Source organism: Cebus imitator, unplaced genomic scaffold (genome assembly GCF_001604975.1).
Source record: "Cebus imitator isolate Cc_AM_T3 unplaced genomic scaffold, Cebus_imitator-1.0 Scaffold358, whole genome shotgun sequence".
Taxonomy (NCBI): Eukaryota; Metazoa; Chordata; class Mammalia; order Primates; family Cebidae; genus Cebus; species Cebus imitator.
The window spans coordinates 1,314,641-1,335,380 of NW_016107673.1; the positions used below are offsets into that span (position 1 = coordinate 1,314,641).

The window sequence follows — 20,740 nt, forward strand, 5'->3', positions numbered from 1 at the left end:
AAAGGTAAAATAATAATAATAATAAAGATAAAAAACCAGATTCCCAGAACTTCTGTGAAATCTAGGCTGGAAACAATTTTGATACAAATATTTGGTTAAGGACTGCCCAAATGGCTTGTACTGCTGATTATGAACTCTATCATGATGCTGTAGTTGCTCTAGATCATTGTGATCAGAAGGTAGTCAAGAATCTAAATCTCCAGATTTACCCTTCCTGTTGGCAAATCTAAATTTTTACAGTAATTACAAATAAAAGCTGCTCAGTTGAAATTTAATCCACCATCCACCACATTCCTTTTCTCTTGTGTTTCTTTTCCCTCTACCATTTCATTCTCTTGCCCTCAATGATTCACCCCTTTTATCTAGAAGAATCTTTATGTTCCTCCTCTTCTTTCAAACAGGGAACAGCCAGCATAAGACTGAGCTCTCCGTCTTGGGGATTCTCAGGAAAGATAGAAGCTTCAGAGAGGATCTATGGTATTGATGAACATAAAAACAGATCACGAAGAATCTCAAGGCTATAGTCCTTTTAAGGCTTCTGCTTCAAAAGATACTGCAGGAGTGGAGAAAAAAAAAAAAAAGTTGGGGTAAGTCCAGGCTTGGTGGCTCACACCTATTAATCCCAGGCCTTCGGGAGCCTGAAGCAGGAGGATCACATGAGGTCAAGAGTTTGAGACCAGCTTGGGCAACACAAGTAGAACCTGTCTTTACATTAAAAAAAAAGAAAATTAGCCAGGCATGTTGCCACACACACATAGTCCCAGCTACTCAGGAGGCTAAAGCGGGAGAATCCCTTAAACTCAGGAGTTCAAGGCTGCAGTGAGCTGATGGTGCCACTGCACTCTAGCCTAACGAGTGTGGCCCTATCTCAAAAAACAAAAAACAATCAAACAAAAATGGGGATATTATCTGAGTAGAACAACGGCTAATTTACCTTCATTATTCTTTACTGTAGTAATTTCACTAGTTTATATCCTAGATTGAAAATACTTATAAAATTTCTAGGATTTTCAGCTCATCAGAAACACAGTGATAAATAGTAAAACTACTCTAATTGAGCTCAAAAATATCAGCACTATAGACTCAGGTTACCTGTTTTTAGGCATACTAAGGAGTAAATTAACAAAATTAATTTGCAGTAAACTGACAAAATTCTATAGGACTTACTTAGATGACTGATAATGGATATATTATAAAATAGTTTTTCAGAAATATTTCCCCAGAGAACTCAAATAGTTGATATTTGTAATAAAAATAAGCAGAGTATCATTAAAAAGCATTACAGGGCCAGATGTGGTGGCCCATGCCTGTAATCCGATTGGGAGCCTGAGGCAGCCAGGTCATTTGAGCTCAGGAGTTCGAGACCAGCCTGGGCAACATGGCAAGAACCCTCTTCCCTAAAAAAATACAAAAATTAGCCAGACATGGTGGCGCACACCTGTAGTGCCAGCTACTTGCGAGGCTGAAGTGGAAGGATCACTTCAGCTCAGGAGGTTGAGGCTTCAATGAGTCAAGATCACGCCACTGCCCTCTAGCCTGGGCGACAGAGCCAGACCCTGTCTCCAAACAATCAAGCAAATGGCATTACAGTAATACTTATGAGTATTAAATGTTAACTTAGTGTTGTGATGTCAAAGCATATGCTCAGAGAACTAGGTGACAAAGTCTGATATTCATTCATTCATTTATTAGATTTTTAGGAAGTACTTACTCTGCCAGGCATAATCAGAGACAGAGCAGTGAATAGGTTAAAATCCCTGCCATCATGGAGTATTTTAGTGAATCAAGATAGATAATAAACAAGGAAAAAATAAGTAAAACATTATGTTGGTGGTAAGTACACAGCAAAATAGAAAGCAGGAAAAAAGATGGAGAGGGTGTAAAATAAAGAAGGAAGGAAGCAAACCATATGGTAGGGGGCAGGGGACACATTATGAAGAGAGGAAATAGCAAGAACAAAGACCCCAAGATAGGGAGATGGTTATTATGTTTAAGAAGCAGCAAGCAAGCCAGGGTCACTAAAGCATGACTAAGGAGAGTGGTAGATGAGGCTGGGAAATAAGGGGGAAGGACTAGGTCTTGCCCAGGAGCATCTGAGTAAGGCTTTCAAGCACAGGTATTAGAGCAATTGGTGGCAATGGAGGGGTGAGAGGTGATTCCAAGTAATTAGAACAAAGGTAAACAAAAGACAAGGAGCTATGAATGCCTTAAGGATGTTTAGAATCAGAAGCGGCCTAGTGTGCAATGAATATACAAGTAAGTGTGAGGAAGCAACACTGTGAAGGTAGAGGACCACGTGTTGAGGGGTGAAGGTAGGGTGTGATGAATATTCAGTTTCTGATCCTCAGTTTGGGAACTGCAGAAAGAGGCTAGGACAGGAAGGCAACAGGGTAAAAGGCAGACATTAGCTGCCCCTTAAATATAAGCTTTGTTTTCACCGGCATGAATAAAATCCTGCTCCAGACAGTCGCTTTAGTTACTATATCTACGAAGAAAAAGGGTGGAGGTCTTAAGATCTCTGTACGGAAAACACTCTTAAACTTTTATTGTAGTAGAGAGAAGAGAATATATACAACAAGTAGAATTTATACTATTGTAAATTAACATGAACTAAATTGAACTGGTCTAACACAATGAATCATAGACAAAGATGACTAAAAAACGAGATTAAGAAAGGAAACAGGAATTTCAATTTTCTAAAGAGCATTCCACAAAATGGCTAATCCCTGGATAAACAACTAAGTTAACTACCTCTCATTTTACATAAAGAAGAAAAGGATTGTTATAATCATTGAACATTTTGAGTTAAAGAGCTGGGACCTTACTCACAATTCAACACCCCAGTACCTCTATCAGTGCCTGGTACAGAAGACTCAAATTCTTGTTTAAGGAATAAAAAGCCTATCCATTACAGTTTATCGCAGGAGAATCAAACAGTGCTAGAGCTATAATACCGCCACCTTGAAATGTTAGTATTAATAGAGAGGAAATTAAACGCAAGTAAGTAGAAAGAGGGGAACCACCTGTGCAAAAGAACAACATAAGCCCAGAGGAATTTACTGCTTAATTACCCAAATGGCACAAAACCACTTAGGGGATATGCAGAACTGTTGTTTGGCACAATGGGATACATATCATGATCAAATCCAATAAACAACGCTGCTGCAAAAAAGCAAAGGAACTTGCCCTTAATACTCGTGGGTTGCACTAATGCTCCCTTTCTGGAACACAGAACAAAATGTATAAGGCAATGTCAATCTCTTTCCTCTGAATTCAAGAACTCAGCGGATTTGGGGAATCGGTTTGCTTCTCCACAACGTTTTTTAAAATTCTAAATTAGGAGTAACTCACCCTCATCGTTTGTCCCAAATAACACAAAAGAGCACAATACAAAGACAGCAGCTCATATCCACTCATGGTTATGGGATGTTATAAATCCCTGAAAGAAACCGCTAAAGTAAAACAAAACCCAGCGTGCTAACATCGTATTTCTATCGTCAACCAAAAACAACCGATGAAACTTCCACCAGGAAGAGCATCTTTTTATATCGGATAGTATTTGCATACATGTCACCAATATTAGTTTGCTTACAGTTAAAGATCAGAGACAGGGTTTCGTATGGCTTTTTTAGGTCAAGCTCATCCATTAAAACAAGTTTGTTTTTTTTTAAATGCAAATATCTAAATGTCAATACTCTTTCCTGTCTACTATCTTCATTTTTCCACGCTAACACTAGAGCATCCTTCGGTGTAATTCCATAAGCAGATTCAAACTCCCTTCAATACCATAAATAGGCCTTATTAAAAAGCCTTTAAACCACAAAAAAGTACAACAGCAGTTTGTAACTGTGTGGTTAGTTCTGCTTGTTGGTAGCGATTAGAACAAACTATGAGTCCAGGGTGCTCAGAACCGAGTAAAAGGGATTCCGGCCGCTTTCTCCCCAAGAGGCAACAATAAAAGCATCCGCCCCTCGCCCCAGTACTTCGCCCGAAAGTGGCTTCTATTCCCGGGACCCAGTCGACAGTAGGAAAAGGGCCTGGCCAGCCCCACTCACCTTGTAGACGTCCCCATAGGTGCCGCTGCCGACCCTCTGGACAAGCTCGTAATCCTGCTGCGGGTTCCGCCTCAGGATGTCCGCGGCAGGCCGCAGCGGGGCCTCCATCTTCGCTTACGGCCCGGCCCCCGCCGGCTCGGCCCGCGGCTCCCTGATTCCCGCTAACGAGCACGAACGACGCCGCTTCCCAACATGGAGCCTCCGCCCGCAGCTCTGCCTGCACGAAGGACGAGCAAAGGCGGGTCGGCGTCGCGGGATACGGCCCCGAGCGGCCCGTGCCCCCGCCCCTTCCCTTCGTTCCGCCAGGGGCCGTGGAAGAGAAACGGGCCTGAAAGGGCCCCCGGCGAGCAGTATCCTTGTTCGGGCTGCGGCCCTTCCCCCACCCCGGCCGCCCGCAAACTGCCTGGCCGGGCCTCCTCGCCTGCCGGGGCCCAGGGCCGGTTCCGTACCTGATGGGGGCGGCCCCGCTCTTTGTTGAGCGCGGAGTCCGGGACCTACTTCCTAGACCTCTCCGGCGTTCCCCTCCCCCGCGCCGACCGGCAGCTCCGGGTCTCCAGACGTCGCCGCCGCCACTCAGCCGCTGCACCGCGCGTTCTCTCGGAGGCGGCGGAGGCGCGTACGGTCGCCGCCGCCGCCGCACCACGTTCCCCACCCGGGGCTGCGTCACCGGGAGACACGTTCCCGGCCAGCATGGGTCGGCGCCCAGCGGCCCGCCCGAGCGCTCCGGCCGCGGGACCAGAGTGCCGCCCTGAGGCCTGCTGAGGACACGACACCCTCCCACCGCGCCACCGCGCCCCCCTAGCCGGGCGCGTCCTTGGAGGGCCTGGACTCTCTCCCTCCCACTCTCAGAAATAAGGGACCCGCCTGGGCATTCGTGGGCCGGCGTGTCTTGGCCAAACCGTCCGCACACTTGTCAGGTAGGCCTGGAGGGTGACGGGTAGAGGAAGAAGGGCAATGGGAACGCAGCCTCCAAGTTCCACACGGAAAAGGTACGTTAAGGGCACTGGGCCAGAAGTAACCTGGCAGCGGGGCGCCGGGGAAGGAGGTGGGGACTGCCAGGTTAACTAAGTCTCGGCACACCCTACTGCACCTTCCTGTTTTGCAAACCATTCCCGGTGGTACCAGTTTGAGGCTGCACTGCACACCTGCACAACCTGTCTTCTACTTAGTTCTTCTGAGACATTTCTGAAATCCTGAATTCCTAAAACTGCTCAATGGCCTTTGTCCCTGTTGGGTACCAGCAGAGTCTCACCGCGGGTATTGCACCTTTAATGAGATCAGGAGTTCCGCAAAAGTAAAACAAAGTCAGGGGGCAGAGACTGGTTCTGGTTCTACCACCTTCTCAGTGTGTGCTCTGGGACAAAACAGCATATTTGGCAACATCTCAATATCCTTATCTGCAGCTTGAAGAGCATAAGATTTTGCATCTGACACCCAAGAAAGTGTTTATAAAGCGTTTTACAGGCTTGTAAAGAGGGTTATCGAATATAAGAGGTTTTAAAGTACTTAACAGTGCACAGCATATATGGAACAGGAGTTCGGGGAAGTAATTTGGCTGATATTTCACAAGCTGTTTTGCAGTTTCAGTTCCAGTCTTGCTCTGAAGGTACAAAGTAAGTTGCCAGTGTTACCTTAAACTGGCTAAGTTATTTCCAGAGCCTCATAGAGATTTTGAACAGAAATGCCAGATGACACTAGCCACTGCATTTAGTGACTGAAACATCACAAAAGAGCAAGTTGGAGATGTTGGCATGTGGCTTTGAACATCCCATTTTTAATTCTGTTCTTGAGAAATATCCTCCTTATTGTTGATAATTGTATAATGTAGAAATTAATTCGCACCTTAACAGGACAGGGAATATATGTATTTTCTTGTGCTCCACACACAAAGGGCACTTATTTGGGGAAGATAAGTAAGCCCAGACTTACTTGCACCATGGACAAAGCCTATGTGTTTGCTGCATTGAAAAAATGTTGAAGAACAGTTCCTTCTTTCAAAGATTCTTGGCACTTGTTTTGGTGGGCACATACTTTTGGCTTCGATGACTCAAAATCTCTTCAAATGTTCTATTGGTATCTTAGTACTTGTTTACTGTCATAGATTCATTTGGGATTTTTTTCCTCTTGCCCTATAAGTATTTATCCTTTATCTAGTCTGAAATATATTTATTCTTACATGTTTATACTTGGATTACTCAAGAGAATTTCAGGCAGCCTGCAGAAAACACTATGAAACGAGATAAAAATAAGTGGGCAAACCAGTATGAAGTTTAAGAGAAGGAAAACACAAAACCAGAACAATGCAACAAATTGGCCAAGCAGAGGAATTTTTTCTTTTTCTTTTATTTTCTTTCTTTCTTTCTTTCTTTTTTTTTTTGAGATAGAGTTTTGCTCTTGTTGCCCAGGCTGGAGTGCAATAGCCTGATCTCGGCTCACCACAACCTCTGCCTCACATGTTCAAGCGATTCTCCTGCCTCAGCCTCCTGAGTAGCTGGGGTTGGAGGCATGTGCCACTATGCCTGACTAATTTTGTATTTTTAATAGAGACAGGGTTTCTCCATGTTGGTCAGGCTGGTCTCGAACTCCTCACCTCAGGTGATCTGCCCCCACCTTGGCCTCCCAAAGTACTAGGATTACAAACGTGAGCCATGCGCCTGGCCCAAGCAGAGGATTTTACAGTGTTTTGAATAACCAGTGAAGAATAACCAACTGATCAAGAAAGAGGCACGTATTTTCCTCATGTGAAGACTTCAAAAAATTTATTTAATGAGACTTCTTCATAAAGTAGAAATGGAATGCCCACTTTGAGACAAGGATAAATATCCTGACAAACCTTTAAGCATGTTATTCTTGAAATACAGCATTTAAATTGAAGTAGGCAATAAAATGTTTGAGGTCATAGGTTTCAACAAGACCCTGGAGTACAGATATTTTATGTTGCAAATAATGGCAGATCCATATGCTTTGAACATCAACCTAGAGGCAGATAGCATGGAAAAAGTCAAGATTTTATGTGGTGGTTCAAAAATGTGTCTGCTATAATCATTATTTTACTTGTACCACAATTCATGCAAAGAGGAAAACATTTGTTTTATACTAACTCCAAAAGAATCTTAAGGATTTTAAAAATACTGGTTGAGTCAGCTGGGCGTAGTAGCTCAGCCTGTAATCCCAGCACTTTGGGAGGCTGAGGGGAGTGGATCACGAGATCAGGAGTTTGAGACCAATGTGGCCGATATGGTGAAACCCTGTCTCTACTAAAAATACAAAATTTAGCTGGGTTTGGTAGTGCATGCCTGTAATCCCAGCTACTAGGGAGGCTGAGGCGGGAGAATCGCTTGACCCCGGGAGGCAGAGGGTGCAGTGAGATTGCAGCATTGCACTCCAGCTTGGGCAACAGAGTGTGACTCTGTCTCCAAAAAAAAAAAAAAAAAAAAAAAAAAAAAAAAAAAAAAAAAAAAAAAAAAAAAAAAAATACTGGTTAAGTTTAACAAGATCAGTGAAGTAGTTTGCTTTGTAAAAAAATTCAAATTCAATTTACTTTAAGTACATATATACTGAGTGAATTTAATTTTACATCCTGAACAATTAAGCAAATAATTTCAAGGTTGAAGTTGATATAATAATATGTTACTTATGTCATGGTAACTAACCAGAGAATTTCTTACAAACCACCCAATTTCATATTACAAAGTATGGAATAAGAATAAATATGGCTTGACAGGTCCTTCTTTCCAACCTAATTGTCATGCATTCTTAGTGTCTTCATTCTATCTGACACGTAAATATTTTTCAGCTTTTACTCTATCAGTATAACAAACTGTAATGGTTTGCCACATGCTTTGTAACGTACTTCCCTTCTTTCAAAGTTCTTCGGTGAAATGCTAACTGTAATCTGTGGTCTCTAGTTTCAGCTCTAACTTCAGCCAAAGCAGAATAAAAAAGAATTGGGGGCCATAAAATGCTTTATCTTATATAAGGTTAAGGTTCACAATTTATTATCCAAGACAGAATGGCTAATTAAACCTTCAAGTGTGATAGGACAGAGCATAAGGACAATGACTTTAGTCTACTGAACATACAGGTTTAAGCAATATAATAATCTCCTGCTTAATCTGCCAACATAAGCTAGTTTCAACATGTAACTCTGTGATCAGTTGACTGCTCTATAGATCTGTTAAACAGAAATAAATGTTGGAAGACATTGTCACAATTATGATTTGGATTTTTAAATACTTGTTATTAAACCATTGTGTTATTAATTAGGGCCACTTGTTTGTTGAGGCATACACCATATTTTCTGAATATAGGGCAATTCTAATATATTTTGTTCTGGATGGCATTAGAACATGTAGCTCATTCAGGATCAGTATCAGGTTATTATGATGAGAGTTTTAAAAAGAAGAGGTGAGAGACCAGCATGGTGACTCACACCTGTAATCCTAGCACTTTGGGAGGCTGAGGTGGGCGGGTCACAAGGTGAGGAGTTTGAGACCAGCCTGGACAATATGGTGAAACCCTATCTCTACTAAACATACAAAAATTAGCCAGGTGTGGTGGTAGGCACCTGTAGTCCCAGCTACTTGGGAGCCTGAGGCCGGAGAATTGCTTGAACCTGGGAGGCAGAGGTTGCAGTGAGCCGAGATCGTGCCATTGCACTCCAGCCTGGGCAACGAGCAAAACTCCATCTCAAAAAAAAAAAACAAAAAAAGTGGTGAGGAAGGCAGTGGATATCCCTTTCATCCAGTTTGAATTGATCATCAGGTATGTTACTGAAGTGGTTTGGCTGTGTCCCAATTCAAGATGTCCAAATGTCATCTTGAATTCCCACATGTTGTGGGAGGGACCTGGTAGGAGGTAATTGAATCATGAAAGCAAGTCTTTCCCATGCTGTTCTCATGACAGTGAGTATGTCTCATGAGACCTGGTGGTTTTAGAAAGAGGAGTTCCCCTACACAAGCTCTCTCTGTTTGCCTGCTGTCATGCATGTAAGATGTGACTTGCTCTTCTTGCCTTCTGCCATGATTGTGAAGCTTCCCAGCCACATGGAACTGTAAGTCCAGTTAAACCTCTTTCTTTTGTAAATTGCCAGGTCTCAGGTTTGTCTTTTTCAGCAGCATGAATACAGACTAATACATTAAATTAGTACCAGTAGAGGGAGGTGTTGCTGAAAAGTTACCCAAAAATGTGGAAGCGACTTTGGAACCAGGTAACAGGCAGAGGTTGGAATAGTTTAGAGGGCTCAGAAGAAAACAGGAAAATGTGGGAAAATTTGGAACTTCCTAGAGACTTGTTGAATGGCTTTGGCAAAAATGCTGATAGTGACATAACAATAAGGTCCAGGCTGAGGTGGTCTCAGATGGAAATGAGGAACTTGTTGAAACTGGAACAAAGATGACTCTTGTGTTTTGGCAAAGACACTGGTGGCATTTTGCCCCTGCCCTAGAGATTTGTGGAACTTTGAACTTGAGAGGGATGATTTAGGGTATCTGGCGGAAGAAATTTCTAAGCAGCAAAGCATTCAAGAGGTAACTTGGGTGCTGTTAAAAGCATTCCGTTTTATAAGAGAAGCAGAACATAAAAGTTTGGAAACCAGGCTGGATGTGGTGGCTCATACCTGTAGTCCCAGCACTTTGGGAGGCCAAGGCAGGCAAATCACAAGGTCAGGAGATCAAGACCATCTGGGCCTACATGGTGAAGCCCTGTCTCTACTAAAAATACAAAAAAAAAAAATAGCTGGACATGGCGGCCCATGGGCCTGTAGTCCCAGCTACTGGGGAGGCTGAGGCAGGAGAATTGCTTGAACACAGGAGGTGGAGATTGCAGTGAGCTGAGATTGCGCCACTGCACTACAGCCTGGGTGACAGTGCGAGACTCTGTCTCAAAAAAAAAAAAAAGTTTGGAAACTTTGCAGCCTGATAATACAATGGAAAAGAAAATCCCATTTTCTGAGGAAAAATTCAAGCAGGCTGCAGAAATTTGCATAAGTAACAAAGAGCTGGATGTTATCCCCAGACAATGGGGAAAATGCCTCCAGGGCATGTCAGAGGTCTTCACAGCAGACCCTCATCACAGGCCTGGAGGCCTAGAAGGAAAAAGTGGTTTCGTTGACCCAGGGTCCCTGTGCTGTGTGCAGCCTAGAGACTTGGTGCCCTGCATTCCAGCTGCTCCAGCTATGGCTAAAAGGGGCCAATATAGAGCTAGGGCCACGGCTTCAAAGGGTTCAAGCCACAAGCCTTGGCAGCTTCCATGTGGTGTTGAGCCTGCTAGTACATAGAAGTTGAGAAGTGAGGTTTGGGAGCCTCTGCCTAGATTTCAGAAGATGTATGGAAATGTCTGGATGTCCAGGCAGAAGTTTTCTGCAGGGGCAGGGCTCTCATGAAGGACCTCTTTAGGGCAGTATGGAAGGGAAATGTGGGGTCTGAGCCCCCACACAGAGTCCCTACTCGAGCACTGCCTAGTGGAGCTGTGAGAAGAAGGCCACTGTCCTCCAGACCCCAGAATGGTAGATCTACTGGCAGCTAGCACTATGCACCTGGAAAAGCTGCAGACACTCAGCACCAGCCCATAAAAACACCCAGAGGGAAGCTGTACCCTGCATAGCCACAGGGGTGGAGCTGCCCAAGACCAAGGAAACTAACCTCTTGCATCAGTGTGACCTGGATGTGAGACATGGAGTCAAAGGAGATCATTTTGGAGCTTTAAGATTTAACTGCCCTGCTGGATTTTAGACTTGCATGGGGCTGTAGCCCCTTTGTTTTGGCTAATTTCTCACATATGGAAGGGCTGTATTTATCCCAAAGCTTGTACCCTCACTGTATCTAGGAGGTAACTAACCTGCTTTTGATTTTACAGGCTTATAAGTGGAAAGGACTTGTCTTGTCTCAGATGAGACATTGGACTGTGGACTTTTTAGTTAACACTGAAATGAGTTAACACTTTGGGGGACTGTTGAGAAGCCATGATTGGTTTTGAAATGTAAGGACGTGAGATTTGGGAGGGACCAGGGGCTGAATGATGTGGTTTGGCTGTGTCGCCTCCCAAATCTCATCTAAAATTTCACATGTTATGGGAAGGTAATTGAATCATGGGGGCAAATCTTTCCCATGCTGTTCTCATGATGGTGAATAAGTCTCATAAGATCTGATGATTTTAAAAAGGGGTGTTCCCAGCTGTGTGTGGTGGCTCATGCCTGTAATCCTAGCACTTTGGGAGGCTGAGGTGGGTGGATCATGAGGCCGAGAGATCAAGACCATCCTGGCCAACATGGTGAAACCCCATCTTTACTAAAATATAAAAATTAGCTGGGCATGGTGGCACGGGCCTCTAGTCCCAGCTGCTTGGGAGGCTGAGGCAGGAGAATTGCTTGAACCCAGGAGGCGGAGGTTGCAGTGAGCCGAGATCATGCCACTGCACTCCATCCTGGTGCCTGGAGACAAAGTGAGACTCTGTTTCAGAAAGGGGGTGTCCCGTGTATAAGCCCTCTCTTTGCCTGCCACCATCCATGTAAGATGTGACATGTTCCTCCTTGCCTTCTGCCATGATTGTGAGGCTTTCCCAGTCACGTGGAACTGTAAGTCCAATTAAACCTCTCTATTTTGTAAATTGCCCAGTCTTGGGTGTGTCTTTATCAGCAGCATGAAAATGGACGAATACAGTTACAAAGCTGTTTATTTTAACTTTTATTCTTGGAGTGGTTTTAAGTTTTATGTGAAAATTGGTAGAAGGATTTCTGTATTCAACTCACAAATTGATTTTATCTACAAATTGAATAGCTAAGGAAAGATAGCAGATTACAAATAATCTTATGCTGTTCCTTATTGGTTTCCTCACACAATAATAGGTATATCTAAAAGGGTGCCCAAAGTTTGCCCATACCTCATGTAGACTAGTGTTAGGAGCAGGAAAAGCCACAATGCTTGGCTGGGATCCTATCCTACAGCTGGATAGCTCTTGCAGGATTCCAATAAGCTTTCCTTTTCTTTGTCTCTCCAAAGCAAGGATAATAATGGCTTTCCACTGTTGCCAGTCTGAGGATTCCTTGCTATCTATGGTGGTTCCCTTAACCCTGTACTCATTTTTAATCATTTATTTATTTATTAGAGATGAGGTCTTGCTCTGTTGCCCAGGCTACAATGCAGTGGCCATTCACAAGTGCTATCATACTGTACCACAGCCTCAAGCAATCCACCTACCTCAGCCTCCCAAGTAGCTGGGACTACAGGTGTGCACCACTGTGCCAGCTTTGATTTTTGTAAATGGTTCTTTTATTCTATTCTTTCTCTGTGCTTTTTCTCCCCAGAAACCTGATTGATAAAGTTATAGGGATTAGAATTAGTCTCAGAAAAGAGACTTTCAAAAATGGCTTTCTAGGATGATATTACTCACATATCTGATGATTACTTACATAAACTACTTGCCAAGGAAAATGAAACAGTGGTATTCTATGGCATGAAGTGGTATCACAGTTGCTCAAACTATTGGTAGTGGCATGAAATGGAGTGTCAGTGTAGGGCACAAGACTGAAAGATCAATCTCTAGCAATTAGCTGCTATGACAATGAGGTTTACTAAAATTGTTGTATCATTTGGCTCTTCTGATTGCTTCTGTGAAAGTACATGGAAAAAAAAGACAAATAGCCTTGAATTCCAAATAAAAGGCATGAATAGAAAATCAGAAAATTTCCTTGACAGCTTTGAAGACATCCATTACCTCTTATAGCTGAGGAGAAGATATAGCTGAGGATCAAGTCCAGAGCAGTGTTAATTAAATGTGAGACCTAGTTAAGGTAAGAGCATAGGACCTGGTGGAGAAGGCCTAGGACCTATGACATGGGATGGGGGCATCTGAGCAGTTATGAATGAGGCTTAGAACTTTAAACATGAGTTAGAAGAAAGAGTTTCTGTATAGCCCTGATGGGTAAGTACATGGCGTGCTCTTGGAGGAGAGCTTATACACTGAAGAATTTGTAGGATCTTGGTAAATACTTACCTTGGATTCAGACTTGCTGTGTTGACTTGAGTGTCTAGAAGTCTTTCTAAGTGGGTTACTAGAAGCTTGTCCTCAACAATGGCTTACAATCTATGTGCTGAGACACCAGAATTTCCCTGGCATACTGTAGAAGAAAGAATCTCAAGGTTTAGGGAGATGGGAATGTTGGATTTTCTCTATTATAGTCATTCTGCTTAGTCATACTCTATTCATACCATGCCCAGAGGGCCTATAGAATTTACTCTTATCAAGACATTGAATGAGGGAGAACAGATACCCTTGGTAAATTCTTTTATGGCTGCCCCCTGTAGATTAGAGATGATGATCGGGAGCCCACAGAGCCCACAATGAAACTGGGACCCATGATTTTATATTCTGGTAGAGGCCAGGTGGCTCAACTGTCAAAGACATGTTTAGCACAGTTACTGTAATAACCTTCAGGAAGCAGTGAAAGTTGGGATGTTTTGACTGCAGGGATAGGTAGTAGTATCCTATTGATCCCTGAGTCTCTAGGAATGAATAAAACCATTAGCCTACTGAAGTGCTGTTTGACATATGTAGGTGGAAAAATCCTGGGACTGCTAGGTAGAAACCTAACTGAAATCATTGTAATAGAGATTCAAGCCATATTACCTGAATCCTAGACATAAACCCAGTTCACAAACCTGGAATGCCTTAATTAAGGTGAGGCCAGATGTCTTTAAGAAAGAGTCCCATAAAGCAGTTAGGTATAAATGGTGACTTTTCTGTAAGGCCATTTCCAGAGGCATTTGTAGCCTTTTACCAGGGTGATTGTAAAGTAAGGAATGGGAGATTCTAGTACTTTCTGGAGGGTAATTGATATTGGCTCTAAATACTAATCTCTGCAGCCTCAAAATACCACCAAAATTCCAGTGATTAAGATAGATATTTTAAAAAGTCAAGTGTAGTCTTGGTTTTGATCCATTTCATAGTGGGGCAGTGGGACTAAAGTTCCATTCTGGTGTTATTTTTCCAGTCCCAAAATACATGTGAGCATAGATATATTGAGTAGCAGAATCCCTACATTAAGTTTATAGAGAGCTATTATGATTGGTAGGGACAAGTGTAACCTCCCTAGCTAACTTCTTCATGCCAAAGTAGAATACCAAAATCAAACTTGATTACTGGGGACATTACAGAGATTAGTGCCACCATTAAAGATATGAAAGCTACAAGTGTTTTCCTTTTAACTCATCTTGACTCATGTAATAGCCAAATTAGTTTTGGAGAATGTCTTTGGATTATTAAAAATTTAATCAAATGTTGATGCCAATCATAACTGTGTTTCCACATGTGGGATCTCTACTAGAGTAAATCAGCACAGCTCTTGGCACCTAGAAGGTAGCTATTGACTTGAAAACTAGAATGTAGCTTTCTTTCCAATTGCCATAAGCAAAAATAATCAGAAGCAGTTTGCTTTCATATGATTGCAACCTCACTGTCATTGTATCACCTCAGGGATATTTAAAGACTTTTGTTCTATAATAGAGTGTCATTCCAGAGGGACCTTTGTTTCCTTGATATCCAATAGAATATCATGGTAGTCTTTTATCTTGATAACATTATGCAAATTGGACCTTGTGAGCAGGAAGTAGCTCACCCTACATACTTTTTAAAATACCCTTCATACCAGAGAATGAGAGATAAATCCGCTTCAGGAAACTGACACAAACCTGAAATTTCTGACAACAAAGTGGAGTTCTGGTGCTCTACCTTATATCATCCACCTCAAAGATGCACAGTGTTTGTTTGGCTTATTTGTATTTTGAGACAATATACTGCATTTGTACTCTTTGACCCATGTTACCTGTATGACTGCCACCTTGTTCATATGACTTAGAACAACATAAAGCCCCACAGAAAGTCCAGGCTATGATGCAAGCTGCCCTGACACTTAGGCTTTAGGATTCAGCAGACCCAATGGTAAATAGGGTAGTGTATGGAGTCTGTTGCAAGCCCAGTAGCAGAATCCCAATGCAGACTCCTAGGATTTTGGTATAAGAATATGCCCTTATCTGCTGACAGCTATTGTGCATTTGAAAGGCTACTCTTGATTTGCTACTAGGCCTTAGTAGAGGCTAGACACCTGACCATAGGATACTAGTAACTATGTGACATGAACTGCTCTTTAGAAATGGGGTGTTACCCTTCATGTTCTTACTGGTAAGTGGGAGTTGAACAATGAGAACACATGGACACAGGGAGGGGAACATCACACACCAGAGCCTGTCAGGGGTTGAAGGGGGAAGGGGAGGGAGAGCACTAGGACAAATACCTAATGCATGTGGGGCTTAAAACCTAGATGACAGGTTAATAGGTGCAGGAAACCACCATGGAACACGTATACCTGGAACAAACCTACACGTTCTGTACAGGTATCCCAGAACTTAAAGTAAAATTTAAAAGAAAAAAAAAGAAATTGGGTGTTAACCTAATTTGTTGGATCATATGTTGAACATGGGCAGCAGAATTCCATTGTCAAATGGAAGACTATACACTAATGTGGCCTGAGATGATCTGGAAGACACAAGTAAATCACATGAAACAAATGTTCATTGAACCTGCCCTTACTTCTTTGCCACCTGTTGTTTTTCAACTCGTTATCTGTAGGCTCATGCCATTTAGCAGAGGAAGAAAAAGTTTAGGCCTGGTTATGATATGCTAGCACTAACTTGAAGCAGACAGCCACAGAATTATATGCCCACACCATAATGGGATGGCCCTGAAAGATAGTGAGGAGGAGAAATTCTCCCAGTGGATATCACTTTGAATAGTACATCTGGTTGTCTTCCTTTTCAGGAAGATGAATTGACCTGAGGTATGGATCTGCACTGATTTATGCACAGTAGTGAATAGGTTGGTCAATGACTTGGAAGGAAGAGGATTTGAGATAAGGAAGTCAGTGGGAGAAGTATGGATGGATTCTTAAAATTGCCCAGATTGTGAAAATATCTGTGAACTATCATACTGCCCAGCAGAGGGCATCCATCCTGATAGTTACACAAGATCTGTCCTACAGATGTCAATCAGCCTCTTTACCCAGTCACTCTAGTGCTTGCTCAGTGGGCCCACGTGACAACAGAAATGCAGGCTAAGAGTAGATTCAACAACGTGGGCTTCTACTTGTCAAGGATAATTCAGTTACTGCCACTATGGAGTGATTAATCTGCTTATAACAGAGGCCATTGCGGGGACCCCAGTATGATACTGTTCCCTTGACAGATTGGTCAACTATCTGGTGGCAGTTTAATTATACTAGATTCCCTTCATTATAGAGAGAAGAGTGATCTGTCATCATGGGAATAGATGCATATTCCAGGTACAGGTTTACCCTCCCTGCTTGGAAAGCTTCTATTAGTGCCACAATTCATGGGCTTAGAGAATGCCTTATTTTATCACCATATATCACAAATATCTTTGAGCAAGAAAGTAATTTTCTTATGAAGGAAGTGTGGCAACAGAGTCATGCCCATGGAATTAACTGATCTTACCCATCAGGAGCAGCTAGTTTGATAGGATGGAGGAAAGTATGCAGAAGGGTCAATTGTGGTACTGGCTGAGAGAAAACTCCTGTAAGGATGTGGTGTAGGACTCAACCCAGTCACCATTATATGTTGCCATCTACTCAATATTCAGAATGCGTGGGCCTGTGAACCAAGGAGCCGAGGTAGGAGTGGCTCTTCTATTATTCCTAATTCTCTTGAAGAGTTTTTTTCTCTACAACCTTGTCTTTATCATATTGTCCCTACAGCATTGGACTTGGTGGGTTTGGAGGCCCTAGTGCCCGAGAGATTGATACTTTCCCCAGATGACATGGTCACAATTGTATTTATTGGGAAGCTGAAACTACGACCTGGCTATTTTGGAGTCTTCAGATCACTAAATCAACAGTTAGAAAGGGGGTCATTGTACTAGTTGGGGTGATTGATTCTAACTACCGTGGGGAAATTGGTTATTGCTCCACAAAGGCACCAAGGAAGACTATGTCTTGAATCTCAGGTATTCACTAAGGTGTCTCCTAGTATTCATATCTCTAATATTACTGGACAGTGGGGAACTGAAGCAACCCAGTGAGGATGAGACCACTAAGGACTTGGATCCTCTGGGACTAAGGTTGGGTGACCCCACCAGATAAGGTATGAGTCAGGGTTATGGTAAAATGGAAGCCATGATCATCACTTCGGCCCTTGGGCCCAATAACTACACTCTCTTCTCTGTCCTTACTATCAGAACACAATTTTGTTGACCTTTTCCAAGCGGCTATGTCCATCAGGGGAGACTCAGTCACTTGATTGGTCTAGCCTCATTTTTCTTGTTAAATCTTGATTGATCTAGCCTCATTTTTCTTGTTAAAGGAATGGTTTAGGCTTGGACAATTCTGGACAGTGACACAGGAGGAAAAGTCTGCTGGAGTGCTTCTAGGAAGGTTTTCCTTGCAATTACCAGGGTATATAAGACACAGACATGACTTTTTCTGTCTCTAGGCATGAGTGTCTGCTTCTGATGTAACTGGAATGCCGAATGTCATTTTGAAAACGTAAGAGGAGCCAGCATTAGAAAATAAGCTAGATGGGCACTGGTGGCTCACACTTGTAATTTCAGCACTTTGGGAGGCTGAGGTGGGAGGATTGCTTGAGCTCAGGAGTTTGAGATCAGCCTGGGCAATATAGTAAGACCTCATCTCTGCTAAAAGTTGGGGAAAAAAATTAGCCAGGCATAGTGGCATGAAGCTATAGGTGCAGCTACTCAGAAGGATGAAGCAGGAGGATTGCATGAGCCTGGAGATGAATGCTGCAATGAGCTATGATTGTACCACTGCAATCCAGCCTGAGTGACAGAGTGAGACCCATTCTCAAAAAAAAAAAAAAAAAAAGAAAGTGAATAAAAGAAAGGAAGCCAACTATAATTTGACAGATCCTTCACCAGATTACTGAATGGTGTATGTCCACTGCTTGAACTTGGATGGCCAGGCTGTGAGCCAAGGCCATGATGCCTAGCCAAGGAGTATTCAGATACTCTCCATGATGTTTGTGTTTCTGAGAACCCAAACATCATGGAGAGTATCTGGGAATCTACCAAATAAATAAATAAATAAATAAATAAACGGTCTCATTGCTTAAACACAGAAGGCAAAGAGCCAGAAAATTAACTTAAATGCAGTTTAGAGATGGGAAGTGGCACAGATCTCTAGAGCTGTCCTGCTACTGTTGGGAAATTCCCTGTATGTAAGTCCTAATAAACCCATCCACTTGCCAATCTGAACTTGTCTGAGTCATTTTTGGTTCTCTCAGCTCCCTCCCAGTTTTGGAGATAATTTTTTTCTATACAATCCTAGGTTTTTTGTGTAATAGTTGGCATCACAGGAATCTAAGAGACCAAAGGAAGATTCAGGAAGGGGTGTCTGCAGTGGGAATCCCAGGGTGGTCGACAGCATCCATGTGGGGTGAAGTTGCCAACTGCTCAACCTTTGTGGGCTGCTGCATGAGTACAGGGACACTTGGAAAATTCCAGTAGGAAAAAGCATGTAGTGCAAGGACATAAGATGTTGAAGTACAATAAGGATAGCAAATGTGCTGTTGCTGTGGTAAGGCTCGCTACTGAGAAATGGTTAAAGCAGGAAAAATAGATACAAAAGTTAAGGGAGGAGCTGCAATTAGAAAGAGACATTCGAATAGGGGATTTGGTGGAGAAAGTAGACAAAAGGGAGAAAGGATAGGAACTCCTGCAGCTTATGTGTCCAAAAAAAGGAAAGTTCAAAGGCCTGCCGGTTTCCTAGGACTCCAGCTGGTTACAAATTATGACTCATCCTTGTGCACTTTTACAAACCGATGGGCAAATTACAGCAAGAAATATTCAGAGCTCAAATGCTTCACCTTCAACTATAGTTAAGCAGATCTTCTGAAGCTCTCTATTTCTCTCTTTTCTTTTCTGCCTGCTTTGAATCTACTGTTATGAAACTACTGGTGTTGAAATAAAACTCACTGAGTATGGTACTGCTAATTCAAGGCTCCATGGGGATTTTGTTTTTCTTACACAGTTCAGACAATTCTAGCTAAATTGTACATGTTAGAAACTAATTTGAAACTGAAGAAAAGGGATAAGTGAGGTTTTTAAAAAATCAAACTGCTGCTTTTCTTTGGCAAGGTGGCGGGGTACAACTTGACTAATCGCATTGCTCACTTTTTGGATTGGCATCTAGTCTTTCTGCTCCTTTCTGGCATCTAGTCTCTCTGTAAAGGAGATATATAATGAAAAGGATTTATTATAAGGTAATTGGACCTTCTTAGTCTACCAACATGGTAGACTTTGCTATGGATATATACGAAAACCTTTATTCTGTTGATATTCCTCAGGCTTTGAGAGAGAAAAGAACCATAGTTGTTGTGCAACTTGAAACAGCTTCAGGCAGAAACAGAACCAATTGTGAAAATGTTTCAAGATCCATAAACTACAAGGCAAATGCAGTCAACCAGGGATGGTAGGATGCCCTTTGACTACCTGGTGGACGAGCATGGTTTTAGGCAGGAATATTTAGATACGCTCTATAGATATGCAAAATTCCAGTATGAATGTAGAAATTACTCAGAAGTAGCAGAATATCTTAATTTTCTTAAAGTGTTGGTCCCAGCAACAGATAGAAATGCTCTAAGTTCCCTCTGGGGAATGCTGGCCTCTGAAATCTTGATGCAGAATTGGGATGCAGCCATGAAAGACCTTATAATTGAAAAGAGACCATAGATAATAATTCTATGAGTTCTCCACTGCAGTCTCTTCAGCAGAGAACGTGGCTCATTCACTGGTCTCTGTTTGTTTTCTTCAGTCACCCCAAAGGTCGTGATAATATTATTGATCTCTTCCTTTACTAGCCACAGTATCTTAATACAGCTCAGACAATGTGTCCACATGTTCTTCGCTATATGACTACAGCAGTCATAACAAACAAGAATGTTTGATGATGTCGGCAGATACTAAAAGATCTAGTTAAAGTTATTCAACAGGTGTCTTACACATTTAAAGACCCAATTGCAGAATGTGTTGAATGCTTATATGTTAACTTTGACTTTGATGGGGCTCAGAAAAAGCTGAGGGAATTTGAGTCAGTGCTTGTGAATGACTTCTTCTTGGTGGCTTGTCTTGAGGATTTCATTGAAAATGCCCATCTTCATATTTGAGACTTTCTGTCACGTCCACCACTGTATCAGCATTAACATGTTGGCAGATAAATTGAACATGACTCCAAAAGAAGCTGAAAGGTGTATTGTAAATTTGATTAGAAATGCAAGACTGGATCCCAAGATTGATTCTAAATTAGGTCATGTGGTTGTGGGTAGCAGTGCAGTCTCACCTTATTAGCAAGTGATTGAAAAGGCCAAAAGTTTTTCTTTTAGAAGCTAGATGCTGGCCGTGAATATTGAGAAGAAACTTAATCAGAATAGCAGGTCCGAGGCTCCTAACTGGGCAACTCAAGATTCTGGATTCTACTGAAGAACCATAAGGAAAAGAAGAAAAAACTATAAAAGAAAGATGAAATAGGGCCGGGCGCGGTGGCTCAAGCCTATAATCCCAGCACTTTGGGAGGCCGAGGCGGGTGGATCATGAGGTCAAGAGATCGAGACCATCCTGGTCAACATGGTGAAACCCCGTCTCTACTAAAAATACAAAAAATTAGCTGG

The 20,740-nt window shown here is 42.5% G+C and overlaps 3 protein-coding genes and 1 pseudogene across 7 annotated transcripts in view; 2 read left to right on the top strand and 2 right to left on the bottom strand.

Annotated features, from left to right (window-relative positions):
- Positions 1–4,675, bottom strand: part of MAP4K5 (mitogen-activated protein kinase kinase kinase kinase 5) — a 114,643-nt gene extending 109,968 nt beyond the window's left edge. The window contains exons 1-2 of one of the 3 annotated variants that reach the window (XM_017506742.2): positions 4,505–4,675; positions 4,056–4,272 (exon numbers count right to left, since the gene is read on the bottom strand). In XM_017506742.2, the coding sequence (XP_017362231.1) occupies positions 4,056–4,163 (108 nt within the window). In that variant the 5' untranslated portion in view covers positions 4,164–4,272; positions 4,505–4,675. The remainder of the gene's footprint in view (positions 1–4,055; positions 4,273–4,504) is intronic. The other 2 variants (XM_037730770.1, XM_037730771.1) reach the window with 2 other exon arrangements.
- LOC119467971 (translation initiation factor IF-2-like) lies at positions 4,194–5,165 on the bottom strand. Its single transcript, XM_037730788.1, has 3 exons — positions 5,075–5,165; positions 4,506–4,964; positions 4,194–4,278 (listed from the first exon to the last, which is right to left on the bottom strand). The coding sequence occupies exons 1-3, from the start codon at positions 5,163–5,165 to the stop codon at positions 4,217–4,219; spliced, it is 612 nt and encodes a 203-aa protein (XP_037586716.1). The 3' UTR covers positions 4,194–4,216.
- Positions 4,725–20,740, top strand: part of ATL1 (atlastin GTPase 1) — a 101,662-nt gene continuing 85,646 nt past the window's right edge. The window contains exon 1 of one of the 2 annotated variants that reach the window (XM_037730773.1): positions 4,725–4,972. The gene's annotated coding sequence lies outside the window, so the exon portion shown is untranslated. Of the gene's footprint in view, positions 5,045–20,740 lie in introns of both variants that reach the window. The other variant, XM_017506745.2, reaches the window with a different exon arrangement.
- LOC108287987 lies at positions 5,581–20,593 on the top strand (annotated as a pseudogene). The gene is made up of 2 exons (XR_005196611.1): positions 5,581–5,661; positions 19,212–20,593. The product of XR_005196611.1 is annotated as a eukaryotic translation initiation factor 3 subunit E-like (transcript).